Consider the following 18518-nt stretch of genomic DNA (forward strand, 5'->3'; position numbering starts at 1 on the left):
TTAGTTTTCCCACTGGAGAAGTGTAATGTCATCACTTTATATAAAAAATAGATGTAGATCTAAACAGCAGAGAAAGGCAGCTGTCCCTTCTAATGTCTCTGGGGATTTTATGTTTTGCAGGAGATGCACGGGTGAGAGGTCAGACAGGGGTTGTCTCCGAGCGCCGTGGCTCCTACCCATTTATAGACTTCCGTCTTCTTAACAGTAAGTGCAACCCTTCCTTCAAGTCTGTATTTAAAGAAAAATATATAAAAATCTCTGTTGAAAGTGTATGAACCAAAGAATCTCATCTCATTCATATCTGTAGTTCTGCTGTCTTCACACAGTCAGCATTAATAATTCTAACATTCCTATCCAGAGTTTAGCCATGAAATGTTTTGATTGTATGAATAGTGTCCATAACGCTCAATCTGTCAAGTGTAAATACAGTAGGGCTGTGGGGTGTGCTGGGGGGAGGGGTGGAGAAGGGGTGTTTCAGAATTAAAAAGATAAACCTCTGTTTCCTTTAGCCTCTTAGACAACAGTTGGAACAGATTTATGTGAGTCTGTTATCCGGTCATATAGAATTGGCACAGAAGGGGAGCATGTGACTGCACTGACCAGTGGTTTACAATAACATTAATTTTTCCAACAATTAGAACCCAATCCAAAGCCCCATGGAGTCTTCTCATTGACGTCAATGGATTTTGGGTCAGGCCAGCAGTGAACATCTGTTAAAAATAATCTTAACCTCATTTTGATTGAAGTTATTTTGCCACTACCGTAAATAAAGGAGGGCAAATCGAAAAAGAAAAAGAATAAATAGAGTCCCTGTTGGTTTTTTTTACCTGATGGATTCTTTATACTGATGCAGACCCTTTAGCCAGTCTGTGAAAAACAAAATAAAATACAAAAACATTGGCCACTTGGTTTTGGGCCCTGCAGCATTCAGCCTGGATGCTGTGTTAACTTCAGTGTTAACACACAAGTGAATCTCGATGTGTCCTTGTGTCCTGCACAGATCCCTCTGTGTAATCTTTGAAAAATAGTGTTATTCACTGTTTTCATCAAAACAGAGTGAAACTCAGGAAAGTTTTAGTGATGACACTTTTTTCATTAAAGAGCAATTATCAAACCAAAGTTTTAATTCTCCTTTTTGTAACTCCTTGTCTGTGTGCCCGGGGAAAGGGGATGAGAGAAGGGTGTCAGGGAGCAAGGAGGAAACCCACCATAAAGGAGGGGGGCTGACTGGGAGTCAGAGGTAAAGAGGAGCTTCTAGGAAGGGGAGAACTTGGGCTCTGATGGAATGCATTCGCGCACTCTGGCAAAGTTACTGCCACCTAGCAAAGTGCTGCAGTCAAGTCAGTCTTGCTGATGAAAAGCATTTTCTGGGTCATAAGTCCATTGGAGGGCTTGCTGTGGCTGAGGTAAAAAGATACAAGGGCCTAATTTGGGTCCATCAGTTTTCCCAGGACAAAGGGAACAACTTATTGGTTAAGCAGAGCTTTGAGGATAATTTAGTCCTGACTTGCCAATGAAAAACATGAAGCCAAACCTAGCTTAGACTAGCTGGAAACAGTACTGAGAAGACTTATAAAGACTGAGAGAAAATAAAGCACTTCTTTTGATTCATGAAGTAGAAGTGGATATATATTCACAGTCAAGTGTGACTAAATTATTATTTTTTTATTTTGAATTCATACACATTATATAAAATTCCATTCATTTGTTCTTGTGTCTCCACGGTTAAAGAAACCAAAAATCTTCCAGATTTTATTTCTGGCAATCGGGCTTTCTCTTTTATTCCCTGTAGATGAATCCTACCATCCTTCAGATCCTGCCAGCTTCTGGGAAGTGCTGTTGCTGTCTGTGGGCTGTCTAGGGAGGCATTGATGGTGAAAGGATGTACTGGTGAATACTCAGCCTTTGATCATGCAAGGAGCAGGGCATTCCACATAACCCTCTACCATAACAGCTGAGCTTAAAAGCAGTGCCTCTTTGCATGTCACCTCTGGTCCAATGAAGGGGGAGCACCTGGGATTTTATGTTCCTGTGCTCTCTGTCACAGAGACCTCTGACTTGCTCTTTTTACTGCTTTTCTGTAATCTGAATTAATGTCAGTATAGCTGATTATGATCTCTGTGCAAGGAAGAGCAGTGATCCTGACAATGTTTTCATGTTTTATATATTTACTGTTTTCTGTCTAAGGAGTAGAGTTGGCCTAATTTTTACATGCAAAATGAAGTGAAATTTCTAGAGATTTCTCTACTGATTTTGTAGATGGGAAGTGCTGTGGGCCTGGCTCACTCAGTGACCTACAAGTAAGTGAAGATGTTCAGTGTCAGACCATGCAGACTTGCTTTTCCAGGAAGTAAACAGGCTTTTATATTATTTGTTCATCTACATCTCTTAAATCCATTTCTGCTGTGCATACCATACAAGCAGCAAAACCCATTGTGCTGTGCATTCTATCAAAAAGAAACATATATAAATGTCACTACTGGAGGATTTTTTTGGAAAGTGCCTAACTAATACTTGCAGTATAACTTGTCACCGTGTTGGGTTTGTTTGGGGCAGTAACTGACAGGCAGCAACTGTATACGGAAAGTTGTTAGAGTAACAGAGGGATGAGGCAGAGAATGTATTGTGGGAAATATCCTCAGAAGTCGTGAAGAAATGCAATATAAACATTTCTCTATCTTCTCACTAACAAACTGAACTTGAATAGTGACTGTTCCCTCTATCATCTGAAAAACTATTCCAAGTAACAGTACCAGCCTTGTTTTAAAGTAAGGGAAAACACTGAAGCTCATTCTTGAACAGAGTTGACATTCATTATGAAAATTGACATTTAAGAAATAATACAGGGCATTGATATTTAATGTCAGACTAAAGGTTACTTAATATAACTTTTTTTAGCAAACTTGCAGATTCAGTCAAACTAGAAGATTTTTCCCTTACTTTATCTTTTAAGGGTTAACACTGACTAGACCACATCTTTTGTTTTTTCTGGATTCCTGCAGTAAAGTCACTGTGTAACTTAAGACAACATTAAGTCCTTTTGGATAGGGAAACTTCCTGCGCTCTGAAAATGGGATCTTCTATAGCCCTAATCAAAGCCAACTGTATTGATGTTGGCTTCTTGCTGTTTGAGCTAATATCTGTGATGCCATCTACACGTTCCTTAGGTGCTTCTCTGCAATATATAGACAGTTAATGTTACTCCACCTTGTCTGTGCCAGGCTGTCAGGACCCTGAGGATTTTGCAGGATCCTGTCTGGAGGAGATGTAGGGCTTAAGTATCTTCCTGTCTTTTCTCTGCCTAGTTGCAAGCTTCCTTAGGCATAGTTGCACTGCACTGGTGGGTTTGGGGACTCTTAAGATGACTCTGGAATACCAAGTTGAATGTAGAATATCCCTGTGTCACCGAGAACTCCCTGGTTCTGTATTGTGAGGAGCCAATGTTTGCCTCAGCCTCCAGAGTCAGTCCCTGCACCTTGTGGAGACCTGCATGGCCTACCGGATACATGTTTGGGTTGATGGTATTTAGCCAGAAGCTTGAGGGAAAGCTGTGTAGCAGCTCCTCTTCCCTGAGGGAAGCTGTAGAAGCCGATGCTTGTTGTCAGCCTGCTGGGAAGACACAGGAGCCAACACAAGTGTCCCTCCTTCTGTCCTGACATGATGTGGCAAGCAAACTGCCTGCTCTTGATGGCCAGGGATAGCCCCAGTAAAAAAATAAGCTCAACATGACAGACCTGAGGCTCCATGTTCACTGGGATGCTTAATGTACAAATATCAGACTTTAAAAACTCCAAAATTTTTTAAAAGATAGGAAATTTTGTGCAGCCCTGTAGGTTGACATCAAGTAAAGTGAGGGTTTCCTCTTCAAGCAAATAAGGCAGTGGAAGAAAAAAAGACTTAGCATTAGAAACTTATTTTCCAGAACCAGTTAAGGATGGAATAGGCAAGTGTTAGGTGCCCTCTAGCAACTGAATGCAATGTCTAAATGATGTAAAATTGATTTCAAACCAAACCTTACAGATTTTAAGAATGTTTGAACTTGGTAGCTCAAGCTTGTAACTGAACCTAATGCAGGTTGAAATTAATGATGGCAGTTAATTGGCACTTCTGCATTTCTGTGAATTAAATGAACCTTACTCTGTTCACAGTACAGAAAAGGAGTTAAACTGAATATTTGTGGGTAATAATTTAGAATTTTAAATACTTATACTGTGAAAATGAATCCAGTTTTCCTTTTAGCAAAGTATAATTCAGATTTGAGAAATAACGGGGCATAGCTATAGAAAGCAATAATTTAGTTTTCTGATTCACAAAGTTGCTCAGTGAGTCATTGAACCAGATCCCACCAGTGACTAATATGTATTGATTTCAATAGATTTCATTATCTCATGATGAGTTTTGTTGGTGACTGTGATGGTACATTTCTTTATTGTGTTGAGCAAAATTTTGAGGGAATTCCTTGTGATGAATCTTGCTTGCAGTAATCATGCAGCAATAGCCAAGAAGACCTCACCCTACTCAATTATGTTTGACACTTTGTTTTATTGAGAAACTCACTTGAGTAACAAAATAACAGTTTGCAGCTGACATAAGTAACTTATTGTTTACAAATTTGCTTGCGAAGCTTTTAAGTGAGAAGGCAAGTTGGTTCGTAAGACTTAAACAGTGATTCTCCAGTTCCCATCTTGTTTATGCTAAACATTTTCTGGATTGAATTTTTTGCTTCTAAATGACAAAATTATTAACCTGTAATTGACTATATTTAATTCACTTCTGTATATATTGATCTAAGAAAGATAAGGGAAGGGAAATTATGTAGTATGGGACGTGCTAATGGAGTTTCTGTACCCAAATCATGGTACACAAAGAGATGTCTGTTTTCTTACACCTTGCACAACAGGATCACAGAGTAAGATCTGAGAATGCATAAAATGTCAAAACGTGTCTGTAGACACTCCAAAGGCATGTCTCCATATTACTTAGGACCTTGGTGATGTCATGCAGGTGAAAGTGGAGTCCAAAAGAAGCCCACCTGCTTTAAGCTTAGCTTGGCAAATTAATTTACTATAGATAATATACTTTCATCACAAGGTAGTGATAAATGGTAACATTAGTACCATTCAGTCTCTGTCCTCAATTTGCTGTCTGATTTGAGTCAAGCAAAATACTCCATTTTTCAGTTTGTTTGCAAATAAAATGAATTAATCACATACTTTCAAAGCATGTATGAATTAGGTACTGGAAAAATGAAAAGTGTCAGAATTAATAAGGGAACATATGAAGTCATGAAAAAGTCCTCATCTCAGAAAACCAAAGACTGTGGACATTTGAAACTGTGGTTTTTGCCTGTCTACAGAATGGTCCATTGCAAAATTTACATTCCTTTTTGGGTTTGGATTTTGAACACTCCAGGCCTTTCAGGTAGGGCCTGTCTCCAGGGAAAATAAAACTTCACCACAACCACCAACCCAAAACTGAACCATCAAGTAAGCTGAACCCAATTGAGCGAGGTTTAAAAGAGTTTGGTTAACTGTTTTGTTTTGTTGCCTTTGGCAAGAAAAAAAGTGGGAGTGAGAGATGCCTTTTTAGATATTTCTGACACAGGTTAAATTAGGACACTAAAAGTTTTGTGAGGAAGTTTCAAGGGCTGATTGGATTACTCAGATCCCTACCCAGCCTGTGGAGATGAGTCCAAAGTTCCAGATGGTTATTAAATTAGAAAGGGAGAGATCTTATGAGGACTATGTTATTTCTACATAATACCTCTCTTAGTTCCTCGTGGATATCCAAAAGATACTCATGAAAATCCCCTTGACATGCAGATTTCTTAATCTGGTTAGCTTGTGTCTGGTTTGAATGGGAAGAACATTTCCAGAGCTGATCAACCTATGACCTTGCTATCAGTTGCATATTCAAGGAAGAGAAATTGGAATTCTCTTAATGTTTCAGCACCAAGATTATTCTCTTTCCCAGTGACACTGTTTTAAAAATTTTTCCTGTCATTAGAATTCAGTCTGATTCACCCTTTTCATCAAATAACAACAAGGTTTTTTCATTTGTAGTGGTGTTTGCATTTTTAAGTGTTTTTGCAAGAGTTGCTATCTGCAAAATTTAATAACCAGGTTTTATTGAAAAGTATATTCTACTTCCTGCAATTCATGCACCTGGTTTAGCTTTAATGCTACATTTGCAGAAAATGAAACCTAGAATGTAAAACTGATTGATGTACATGCCCTCATATGCTAACAAATTCATCAATTTGGGTTAAGAATGCGTCAGGAGAACTCAGGAGAGCAAGCAAAACAAACAAAAATAACCTAGCTGTGCTTCACACACAAAGTCTTAGTGAACACTGACCTGATTATACACGTTTGTAATTTATTTTTTGAGTATAGAATTGCAAATCAGCTAATTGAGAATATCCCTTTAAAAGTTTCCTAATGACCCATTCTGCTACCACACCTTCTTTTCCCTGATTAGGAAGGGGAAAGGATGTACTGCAGATAACACTGAGGATACTTTCCAAATGACTAGAGCAAAAGAAAGAGCAAGCAGAAGGGATCATTAGGATGATAAATGGAAGTTGGGTTTGCTGTTAGTACAGGTTATGTTGTTTTTTCTCAAGGGGAGTGAAGGAGGAGGGGATGTACCATTTCCTGTTGGAGAAACTATAATCAGCTGTAGAACATGTGCAGTTCTAGGAAGAAAAGGTCCTGACTGTGCTACTGTACAAAGATTGAAGTGGCAAAGCAAGGGTTCATATTGAAATGATAACAAGTTTGTGAAAAACAGAACACAACATGCCATTTCCTAAGAACTTGGAGGAGGCTTAATAAAAGATGCCAAGATGTTTGTTTATATAAAGATGAGTGATGGCCCAAACAAAGACTGCAAATTGTGAAGAGAAACACATCTTAAGTCATCTTAAATTTGGATATAATCTATTCCTCTTCCTGTTATTATGGCAGAGCCTCTGTCACTTAAGCGGTCTTTGAAACCCTAATTTCTCCAGAACTTGGTGTAATAGGATTATTCGTTACATAAATCAGTTTATCAGCATAATTCTTAAATTCTCTATTCTCTTTCAAACTGTGTCAAAAAGTATATATTTTGGGATGGGGAAGAAACTGCATGACTGCTGTTCTTCAAGGTGCCAACAATTGTGTAGGAACTTTATGATTTGGAAGCTGAGTTGTTACAAGCCACCATCACTTCCAGTCATATTCAAAGGAGGAGAAACTCCAAAGCAAGGTGATCTAGAAAGCTGGTGTCTCAGAACCTCTCACACTAGCTAAGGAAGCACACGAGTACCTGGTCTGTAAACAGGGCTCTGCATTGGTTTTGTGCACTTGTGCGCATGGTCAAAGAATGGAATTTTTACTCAAAGCAGAAAAGTTTACAGTCCTTTTGTTATACTTCTAATTCTCTGCTTTTCTCTGATGTATTCAGAATCCATCTCTTTTTCTCACAGCTTCTGCCTAATTGAAAAAAAATGTTTACCCTTTCGGGAGAAATAATACAGTTGCAAGCCATATGAGCAATGGCAGCTAACAGAGAGCACTTGACCTCTAAGGCTGATTTTTATCAGAAGTCAAGGAACAAAGAATATTTTAGACATTAGAGAAGCAAGTAAAAACAAGTGTTTTTAACACAACTTTCTTGGGTTCTCATATAGTTTGAGAAGTGTCATGAGGATTTCCACAGTAACGAGGTTTCAGTACAAAACCCATTTATCTGTAGATATAATACAGTGCAAGGTGTTTGTCTTCTTAGTTGCAGTTCAGATGATAAAATGGATAAAGTATTTTTGAATCAGACCTGTTTGTCAGCTTCTTACACCAGCCACAGTGTTGAGAAATACAACTGGGATATTCAACTGAGCTTCTTGGTCCTTCTGCACTAGACTGAAAGCTTTTAAGTGACAATCCTTCCACGTAGGTTTCTGGTGCTTTGCACGTTTTCTCAGGCCTTTCTTCAAAACTGCAGTGTTTTCTTTCTGAAGGCTCTTTGGAGTACAAGGGAAAATGTGTTAGGAAAGTTTAGACAGTGCAGAGACAAGATGTTTTCTGTTCTTCTAGTTTACCGTTGCTTTCTCCAAAATTAAAATTTAAGATAGTAGGTTTGTAATTAATGTTTAGATTACCTTGGTAATGCTGCTGTTGTCTTCTGGATAATATGATAAATCCAGAATCCAAGAAGGTATTAGGAAGGCACAGCAACTTCTTTTTCTATTATCAGTGCTATGTGCTCTTCTTTATAAGAAAAATTCATCAACCAAGCATGTAATGAATATGCCAAACAAGACTTTGGTAAAGGTGATCTAAATGCATAACATGATTTTACACAAAAAAACCTGGACAAACATCAATTATTCCTCCAAAGTCAATAACACATCTCTCGGGCTCTCAAAGCAAAGCTTTCTAACTAGCTGTCAAGCCAGTAACCAGTGCAGAAAATTACCTCCATAGTGTGTAGAACCAGACAGACTGTTTCGAGAGTCCTAACTGTTTGCAAACTGGACCTTAAATTGCAAGAGTCATTGTCTCACCTTACCTTCTGGACATTCCAGCACTTTTCTACTAATCCTGCTTGACTCTTAAGGCATATAGTGGCTGTGTATGGAATGCCTTTGCATCCTGGGAAGAGGGGGAAAGGTGTCAAAAATTGTATGAGTCAAAGGCAGCTGCTTGAGGACGTGATTTATTCTGCACACTTTTGGAAAAAAAGAGAAAAAATATTTTCTGAATCAGTTTGCTTTTGAAATTTAATAAACCTTTTGTTATCCACTCATGCTGCTGGGTGACCTGTTTTTATTGTTTGTTGAGGTGCAATAAAAAAAAAAATAGGTGATACTGTGAAGAAAAACTCTTGAGGCTGTATTTGAATGCATAACCAAGTTTGTTTGCTTTGAAAGTACAGTAACAATGTAATGAATATCTGGTGCCGTGTTAAGTATATCCTTGTCCAAATTTGATTTATGTGATCATTTCTGGATGTTAACTCAAGCATTGTTAACATAACCTCCATCATTTTTATATTCATGCTGCCTGTGGGCACGCACTAGCACAGCAGTGTGAAAGAAATGTGAGAGAAAACTGGTAGCAGTTCCCAGTGGAGTAAACCTCTTTCCTTGAAATAACAGAGATTGGTGTGTAGTGAGCTGTAGTTAAGGTGAGAAGATCTGTGTAACTGGAGGAACTGTGTTAGGAGAGAGAAGGCAACCATTGATTCCCATAGCTTATTAACCTCTTGAGGGTCATGTGCAGTATGCAGACATCATCCATGGTCTGCTGGTGTGTGTATACGTGATGTGGCTATCAAATTACCCAAAATAAAATGCAGCCACTTTTGTTGGCTGCTAAAACACATCAGGAGATACACTGTGAGCTCAGGCTGCCAGGACTTCGGAAGGTAGAAGGTGAACCTTGTGAAAAAAAAACGTTTATATGAACAGTTCTGTAAATGTGTATGTAATTCATACAAGATGTCTGTGTAAATCATACAGGAATTTTGTTCAGTATACAAAGAAGGGTTTCTCCAACCCCTGTGCCAAGCAGCAACTCCACAGCATGTGAGAATGGGCATCTTCTAAGAGATATAGATAATGGAGTTCTTCTACGTAAACAAAACATTCAGAAGTTGCCACAATGACTGAAGATAAACACAGTTCTCAGGGGAAGTTTTATGGGTATAAATAAAAGATGTTCTTGTTTGTCTTTCAAGTTCATTTCAAAATTGCATCTAATTACTAAATCCTTCCTATGTGGCCTTTGCAGCTTGTCTCCTTTAACCAGATGCTATAGCATATGTTTTATTATGCATAGTTTCATAGTTGTAATTCAGGAATACCTGCATTGTATTTTTGATTCACTTACTTCATAATTCAGTTTAACCTAAAGGCACTGTATGACTTGTATCATGACTTTCCATCATCAAGAAGTTTATATTTATGATTTAAACTGAAATTTAAATTTTTCAATAAAGAAGTAATGTGTCCAGCATATTGCTGTCATTCACGTAAACCCTTAATTTCTTCTTAAAACTGCATCTTGATTTTGTGTCATCTGGTGGATCCCATATGCAAGGAATGGCTCTGTGCTTCTGGGAGATTCACATGCAACTGCTGAGCTGAGGGAAAATTTGAGTGTTCGCTCTTGGCTATTTCACCTTTTGCTCTTCTTTTTTAATCAGCCTTTTTCTCTCCACTTCGCATGGTTGTGCTTTTTTTTTTTAGTTTGTTTGACACATCTTGGGAAGGGAGAGAGAAAATGCTGATGAGATTATACTAGTTTGAGGTGTGTTGTGCTCAGAGAGGGGCAGAGTCTTGGTCCAGTTTTATGCAAGCAGTATCATAATGAGGTACATTATTGCAGATGTCATAGTAATTTATTTTGGTCATAGCAGTCATTTGATTAGTCCTGTGATTCATAGACAAATCAATTACTGAAACGATCCAAAAGATGTGATTTTAACATAATACTCTTTTAAGTCAACATCCAGAGTTTGCATGTGGATAGCCTGGAGGGATTCAGGCTGTTCTGTCAAGAGTCCAGTTTTGAAAATACATTTGCTACTGTTCTTTATCAGTATTACGAATTTTTTCCCTTATGAATGAAAATACAGGGCAGCAGAATATTGTGGGTAATCTTTTTTGCATAATGTATTGTAATAAAGTGTCCAACTGAAGCATCAAGTCATGTTTTAGAGGCACTGTCTGCTGAGGACTAAATTTGAGTTGAGACCCCTGACAACCATACAGAGCAATGGATAGCAAGTTTGATGGTTGAATTCAGAAAATATGTTTCATAATAAGAAGTTATTGGTTTCTGCCTGATGAGTTTGTGCTTTGGCAAGTGTTATTTTTGCAACTGAAATGATCTGATAATCCAAAGGATAAAAGAACCTCTTCTTCATAATCCGATGTACAGCTACATGTTGGGACTTGGGCCAAACCTTCACCTTCAGATCATCCACAGCAACTCTATATGTGAGTTTTAAGGACAGTTTAGGAGAGTGTAGGTGATAATTTTCGTCATCTTCCTTAACTGAAAAAACAAATATTAACTTAGATAAAAATTAGTGGAAGCAACTACTAATTTTTAATGTACAGAAGTCAAGTCTTTTGTACTTCAAAATTTAAACTTGTTACCTGAAAGTGGTGATGGTGTGAGGGCAAACATGGAAACAGAAAGCTGGAAAGTTGAGAAAGAGCTAACACAAGTTAAAAAAGCGAATTCATTTGAAGAGTGTTTTGTTATCCGGAAATTAAACTGAATGCCAGCAATTTCATAGCAGCCCTATATAGGTGAAAACAAATATAAAACAAGTCTACTGGTTCCTCTACATGTCACTGCCACTGGCTAACTGTTCACACCTACATTAATCACTCCTTCAATGGGCCATGAAATTGTTCCAGCTTTTAAAATGTGTGAGAGAATTAAGGCAGGTGCTGGCACATCATAAATGAAAACCTAACCTTCAGGCTGGTACAGTAGTGGAGTTGTTACTGTTTGCATTCTAGAAAACACATGGCTTGTCAAGTTGCAATAAAACTATTTTGTGCTTTCATATTATTAAAACTCCATGGGGGCTTCAGACTGCTCATGGAAACCATGAGACTTGCTGGTGTTGGAAATTATGTTGATAGTGTGTAAGGATGGGGGAGTTTTGACATTATTGACTTTGTGTCACTCAATAGCTGTTGGATTACTTAATAAGGAAGAAACTTGCTACAGAATGTGCTCACACATCTGCTATTGGAGAAATCAAATACTGAACCATCTATGATCCAAAATCCCTTAACAACTTCCCTGAAAATCCTTTCAGAATAATACTACTCACAAAAAAACAGCAGACAAAGTGGTATTTTAATTTCACAGCAGAACAAACGTTCAGGGTTTTTTGATAAAAGGAGATGGAAAAATAGAGAATAGAGAGAAAGCCATTTTCAGTTCATGGATATTTTTCATAAACCCTTATTTAAACCTGAAATCCAGTGAATTGCTATGGAGCTTTTTATCTCAAGGAAGCATTACTGTTCTCTCAAAGGGGTGTTTAATCTTCAGTTTCGTACAAGGTATGTATTACGAGTAAAGCTGTATTGAATCTTACTACCTTTGACCAACTGTCAAAGTTCCTGAGCTCTTTCTCCGAAACTTCCATCAGCATGCAAAATGGAAACACCATAACTGTATGTGAGGTTCTGTTAAAAGTTCAGATGAAATGACCTAAACCATTTTGAGTTTTAGAAAACCTGCATATTTTTCTTACTAAAAATAAGGTAATTTAGTTATTCTAATTAGTGATTTAATCACTATATGTAAACTGTCTTGGCTTTTATGTGGCATTTAGCCCTATATGAAAATCTCTTAATACAGCATTAGGGAATTAGAATTATCCTGGTATTGAGTGAAAAGATCATACTCTGTTGTGTAAGCAGAAATGCATGCATTACCTGAATATACCTGCTTTCTGAATTGCAGAACTAAAATATTTTCTTCATTTGTGATTTGCCCTTATATGTAGCAAGGTTGGCAGATGAAGCAACAGGATTGTTAACCTATTCTTATTTTTTTCTCCCTTTTATGTCATTTTCCAAAAGTGAATCATACATTTATGTTTTCAAACTGTATTTGAGGTCTCTTCTGGTGTCACCTTGTCTGCTAGTGTTGTGCAACTTTTAATATATTCCAGTGACAGTCCTATGAGGTAGCAAAGTAATGTTATTTTCAATTGTATAGCTAGGGAGCAGACACAGAAGAACAGGAGCAGCTTTCCTGTACCTAAGTCTGCTTAGTCATTTAGGCTTCCTCTAGTCATCTACGGTTAGGTGATACATCACACACTCCCTTCTCAGTAACTTAGCTTGGATCACATTGAAGTCTGTGGCAGGCAGTGTATTCAACTCAGATCTTCCAAGGCCTACATTAGTACTCTATTCACTGGAACATATCTCCTTTCTGAAATAAGCAAATAAATTATGCGGAAGTACAGTGATTTGAATACTGCTCCCTCATGTGGATCAGCAAGAAGCATAAACCTTTCGATTATTTTGTCACTATTTTAAAGTTTTTGATATTTCTCTTATTAAATAATTGATAATGCCTTCCATCATCTTGGGTCTCATGGTTTCTACACTGATTGCTTTTCACAGATACAACACTCTCAGGGGAAATCGGCACCAAGAAAAAGGTGAAAAGACTGTTAAGTTTCCAGAGGTATTTCCATGCATCCCGGTTATTGCGTGGAATTGTACCACAAGCCTCTCTGTACCTACTGGATGAGGACTACCTTGGGCAAGCAAGGGTAAGAGAAGTCTCCAGATCTCCATTTACTTCAGTAGTATTACAGAGAGTGTCAACTTTGTTTCAGTCTTCAGATAAAAAGGTTTAGGACAGATCTTTCTTAAATGACCCACATTATGTGCCTGCCTCACGGCAAACAGACTGTCCATTCCTCTTTTATGGTTGCAGCTTTAAAGGCTCAGGTCTCAAAGCAATAAGAAAATGTCTAACTCTATTCAAAATTTTCAGATTTCAACTACTGAAATAATTTGGATTTATTAAAGGATGAAGGATCTCTGGCTAAATTTCTGATCTGAGTAAGTGCAGCCTTGATGCGGGATCTAGTTCATCCACTTGCAAAAAAACAGGTGTCTCTCAGCCTGGTATGGAACAGCTATTGGGCAACCCAGAATAGCCCTCCATAATGGCAAAGGCTAGGAAACAGGGAACATTCACTGCAGAGAACTTCACAATGATCAAAATATAATTATCTTATTTTGCAGCTCTTATACTTGCTTTGAGTGCTATTTTCTAACAAAACTTGAGCAACTGATGGCATTGGGATTATGTGTCTTGGCAGTTTCTATTCTCTGCAAGAGAAGATTATGTGCCAGGTGTTAGAAAGTAATGAAGAATCCAGAATGGGTTTGAATGTAGACTTCGAGATGGGAATGAACGTGTATTTCATGCACATATGCACCACTGTAGGTCATAAAACTAGTCCAGACTCAGTCTCTTGACTGAACTGATGTAGCTGTAAAAACACCGAATATGGTGGTAATGATGGATTTTTCTGCTTGTCTGAGTGGGCTTTACAGTAGCACTGTATGTAAGTTCATAAAAACTATTCCTGCATATTGGTTTGTTTAGCAAATTGTAACTCATATCCACCATGAGAGCTAAGATTTTAAAACACTGTATTAAAAATCTAGGAAAATTTGCAGTGAATTGATTTGGGGACATGGAAGAACAAGAATTTGTGCAGTAAAAGCGAATATTTTCCTAAAGTTTTGGTTTACATTATTCCTTGTTTTGAGCTCCATTTAGAAGGCATTTTTAGTCCCAAGTTCAAAACCTACTCAGCTAAAAGTGCAACTGGTATTTTATGCAGTACAGCTACATTTGGTGCCTGGTGTCTGATATTTCAGGTACACCTCTATAGCTTTCCTGAACAAAACTTCACAGAATCACAGCATGTGCTGAGTTTGAAGGGGCCCACAAGGATCACTGAGTTCAACCCCTAGCCCTGCACAGGACTATCCCCCAAGAGTCCTACCATGTGCCTGAGAGTGTTGTCCAAATGCTTCTTGCACTCTGTCAGGTTTTGTCCTATGACCACTTCCCTGGGAAATCTGTTCCAGTGCCCAATCACTCTCTGTGTGGAAAACCTTTTGATTGATTAACATGGAGTAATTAAAATCTGCTTTATGGTTTGACACACCGGTCATTTGCCTTTTCCTATTTGTTTTTCCCAGCATATGCTATCCAAAGTGGGAATGTGGGATTTTGACATTTTCTTGTTTGACCGCTTGACAAATGGTAAGTAATTTTTTAAGTCTTTAATATCTCTCATATATGATTATTAAAAATCTCTAATTAATTATTTGCTAAACATTTCAAGTTTAGATTACTGAAGACAAATTGGCCATGTTTAACCTCTCTTAAGAGCATATCCTGGAACATTTTCAGGCTTTTACTGAACTATAGGGTAATGTTTAAAGTGTGCTGTTTTATTAATCTAACCTCCTATATTTGTTGTGGTCAGCTCTGTAAAGAAGGTGTTTCTGTTTCCTTTACCTGGGAAACTTCAAAGATGCTTTAAATATACCTGTTAGATACATCGGTCAATTAATCCAAATAACCATAGTTAGTCAATTTCTATCACCTTTAAGTGAAGATACCTTTGCTTCTGTTCAGCAGCAGCAATTAGGTAATTCATTAAGACAGTAAAAATCTGTGAAATGTTTTCTCTAAATATATGCCTGTAACACCAAGCCCCTCACCCCAGTGTCTATGCAATACCTCTTGATCAGGTAACTGCTAAAGAGGGTTCCCCTTCCTGCGTGGCTCACAGAACTGAGATCCCTCATTCCTCACCCCCAATGTAATTAGCTTGGTCTGGGGTAGAAGGTGTAGGGAAAAGTTGCTTTACAGAATCTCAGAATCAGCCAGGTTGGAAAAGACCTCTGAGATCATTGAGTCCAACCTATGACCCAACACCTCCATGTCAACTAGACCATGGAACTAAATGCCACATCCTGTCTTTCTTTAAACACCTTTAGGGACAGTAACTCCACCACCTCCCTGAGCAGTTCATTGCAGTGCCCAATCATTCCTTCTGGGAAGAACTTCTTCCTAATACCCAGTCTAAACTTCCCGTGGTGCAGCTTAAGGCTGTGCCCTCTTGGTTTCTGGGATGAAGAGACCAACTCCCACCTGTTACAACCTCCTTTCGGGTAGTTGTGGAGAATGATAAGGTCTCCCCTGAGCCTCCTCTTCTCCAATCTGAATAGCCCCAGCTCCCTGAGCCACTTCTCACAGGACTTGTGTTCCAGTCCCTTTACCAGCCTTGTTGCCCTTCTTTGGACATGCTCCAGCACCTCAATATCCTTCCTGAACTGAGAGGCCCAGAGCTGGACACAGTACTCAAGGTGTGGCCTCACCAGTGCCAAGTCCAATGGGGAAGAATCACTTCCCTGGTCCCGCTGGCCACACTGTTCCTAATACAGGTCAGGATCCCACTGGCCTTCTTGGCCACGTGGGCACATTGCTGGCTCATGTTCAGCCTCCTGTCAATTAGTACTCCCAGGTCCCTTTCTGCCTGGCTGCTCTCCTGCCACTCTGTCCTCAGCCTGTAGCACTGCATGGGGTTGTTGTGGCCAAAGTGCAGGACCCAGCACTTGGCCTTGTTGAACCCCATCCCGCTGGATTCAGCCCATCTCTCCAGCCTGTCCAGGTCCCTCTGCAGAGCCCTCCTACCCTCCAGCAGATCAACACTCTCTTCCAACTTGGTGTCATCTGGAGATTTGCTAATGATAGACTCGATCCCCTCATCGAGATCATCAGTACGGATGTTAAACAGGACTGGGCCCAATACTGATCCCTGGGGGCACCACTAGTGACTGGCTGCCAACTGGATGCAGCCCCATTCACCACCAGAGGGTCATTCAGCTGAGTGACTGGCAGTGAAGAGTGGAAAGGACTACAAATGGCCTGGGAAGCAAAAGCGTTGTTTTTCTAAATTATCTTTCTGTGCCCTTGCTCATTAGTCAAGACCAATTATATTTCCATGTCCTCTTCATACTTATATTTATTTTCTTTCTTGAGTTATGTGAAATAAAACTCACTTCAAACATTGTTTATATGTAGTATGGATTGGTTGGTTTGGAATGTTTTTTCTAACTTTTCTGGAAACCTTAATGCTGAATTAAGCAGGAAAAACTTTTTAAAATACTGTGTATAAGTATAGTTGATCATATAATTCTAGTCAGGCTTGATTTTGCCAGTGTTCCCAGTACTGGATTTACAGTTAAGGCCAGTGTAACATTACAGTGGGACTTGAGGCTGTAAATACTGCAACTCAGTTTTTCTGTCTGCATCATCATTGTGATGTGCAACTGTAGCTGAGCTAGGTACATGGGTTAGTACAGTCATATATAAAATAAAAAATTTCATTACAAACTGTTGATTTTTTAGTAATTATTTAGTACAGTATGGCAAATCAAAGAGGTAGAAAAGCTGTTCTTTCTGCTGTTTTTGAAGGTAGACCTGAGTTATGAAGATGATGCCGTTCTCAAACAAGCCCATCAAAAATTTTCATTAAAACCACGTCACTTTGCCTTCTTCCAGTTAAAACCACAGTTCACCTCTGTCATGTTGAAACACCAAACATGACTTTATGGCGTCTAGACAAAAAACTGGAGCTCCATTGGTACTACTGTGCCATCGACTATTAGATATATATGTGTATTTTATGTAAGTGACTTGTGAGCATATGAGTGTCATCCAGGCTCATGAGATGAGCTAAGGTGATAAGAGCTGACTAATAGGAAATTACCAAGATTTTTAGTCTTGCTTCCTTTGTAACTAAATGTTAAGGGAATCTAAGAGTTCTTGCTTTCTGCTTTTAGGAAACAGTCTTGTAACCCTGCTTTGTCACCTCTTCAATGTGCATGGACTTATTCACCATTTCCAGTTAGACATGGTTACGTTACACAGGTTTTTAGGTAAGTGCTCACCTCAAAGCCATCTTTGAATGAAGTTCACAGCTTGAATAGAGCACCAGACACAGCACTGGCTTGGTCTGTGTATCTACAGAAAAATCATAATGTTGCAAATATTTCAGTAAAACACTTTGATGATATATATTGGCATACAGTTTACAGGCACTCGAGTACTTGATTCAGTACTTAGTCAATGGAGGGTCTTCAACAGGCTCTACGAAGCATCTCAGTACCACAATCTCACTGGTGATTTCAAATACAGTATGCCATACAGAGATGTGGCCAGCTGCAGGCCCACACAGACTGACAAACAGACAGTCACTGTAGAACCTACCCACGCACAGTACGATTGCAGTGCAGTAAAATTATTTTAGTGACTAACAGACCACTGAGATGCAGGGCAGTTAAAAGCTTATGTGCAAAATTTAACAAATTATATCAAGTTGTCTGCACTGAATAGTGTTGATGAAAGCCCCTGCTGCTGTTTCTGCCAACAGAAATGTTAGCCCCATGCTGTCAGAGAACCAAAAGAAGAAATTGGCCAAAATCAATTACTTTTTGTATCATGTTTTGAATGCAACTGAATGCCAGTTTATTAGACTGTCAGGAAGAGTTTCCAAGGCAGGGCCTCTTCTTTAAGAAGAGAATTGTGGCTTCTGGAAAGCGTTTCTCCAATGTGGAGACAGACAAAATTTCCCCGCTGTTTCTAACTCCTGCAGGCAGCCGTGAAGTGGACACTTGGGTAATTAGAACTAGTGGGACTCAAGAGTTCGAAGGATTACCCACTGTACCTCCAGTTGCTTGTGAAGCTGGACACAAACAGAAAACTAGGACTTTCTTTGGCATTCCCCGTGCTGGCAAACATGGAAAATTTGCCTGTTACCTTTCCATTTGATTAATTTGATACTGTCTGGAAGGGTGCTTTGGGCAAGATAACGTGCAGCTTCCAGTGTTCCCATGGTGTTGTCCCGAGACCACCTAATGGTGCAGGCACTGCTGCAAGGAACAGATG

The 18518-nt window shown here is 38.9% G+C and overlaps 1 protein-coding gene across 3 annotated transcripts in view; it reads left to right on the forward strand.

Annotated features, from left to right (window-relative positions):
* The window catches only part of PDE7B (phosphodiesterase 7B), a 175999-nt gene that overhangs the window by 136722 nt on the left and 20759 nt on the right, over positions 1 to 18518 (forward strand). For all 3 annotated transcript variants that reach the window (XM_071549129.1, XM_071549130.1, XM_071549128.1), the window contains 4 exons: positions 121 to 204; positions 13154 to 13305; positions 14759 to 14822; positions 17414 to 17509. In XM_071549129.1, the coding sequence (XP_071405230.1) occupies positions 121 to 204; positions 13154 to 13305; positions 14759 to 14822; positions 17414 to 17509 (396 nt within the window). The remainder of the gene's footprint in view (positions 1 to 120; positions 205 to 13153; positions 13306 to 14758; positions 14823 to 17413; positions 17510 to 18518) is intronic.

The sequence above is a fragment of the Pithys albifrons genome, chromosome 2 (genome assembly GCF_047495875.1).
Source record: "Pithys albifrons albifrons isolate INPA30051 chromosome 2, PitAlb_v1, whole genome shotgun sequence".
Classification (NCBI taxonomy): Eukaryota; Metazoa; Chordata; class Aves; order Passeriformes; family Thamnophilidae; genus Pithys; species Pithys albifrons.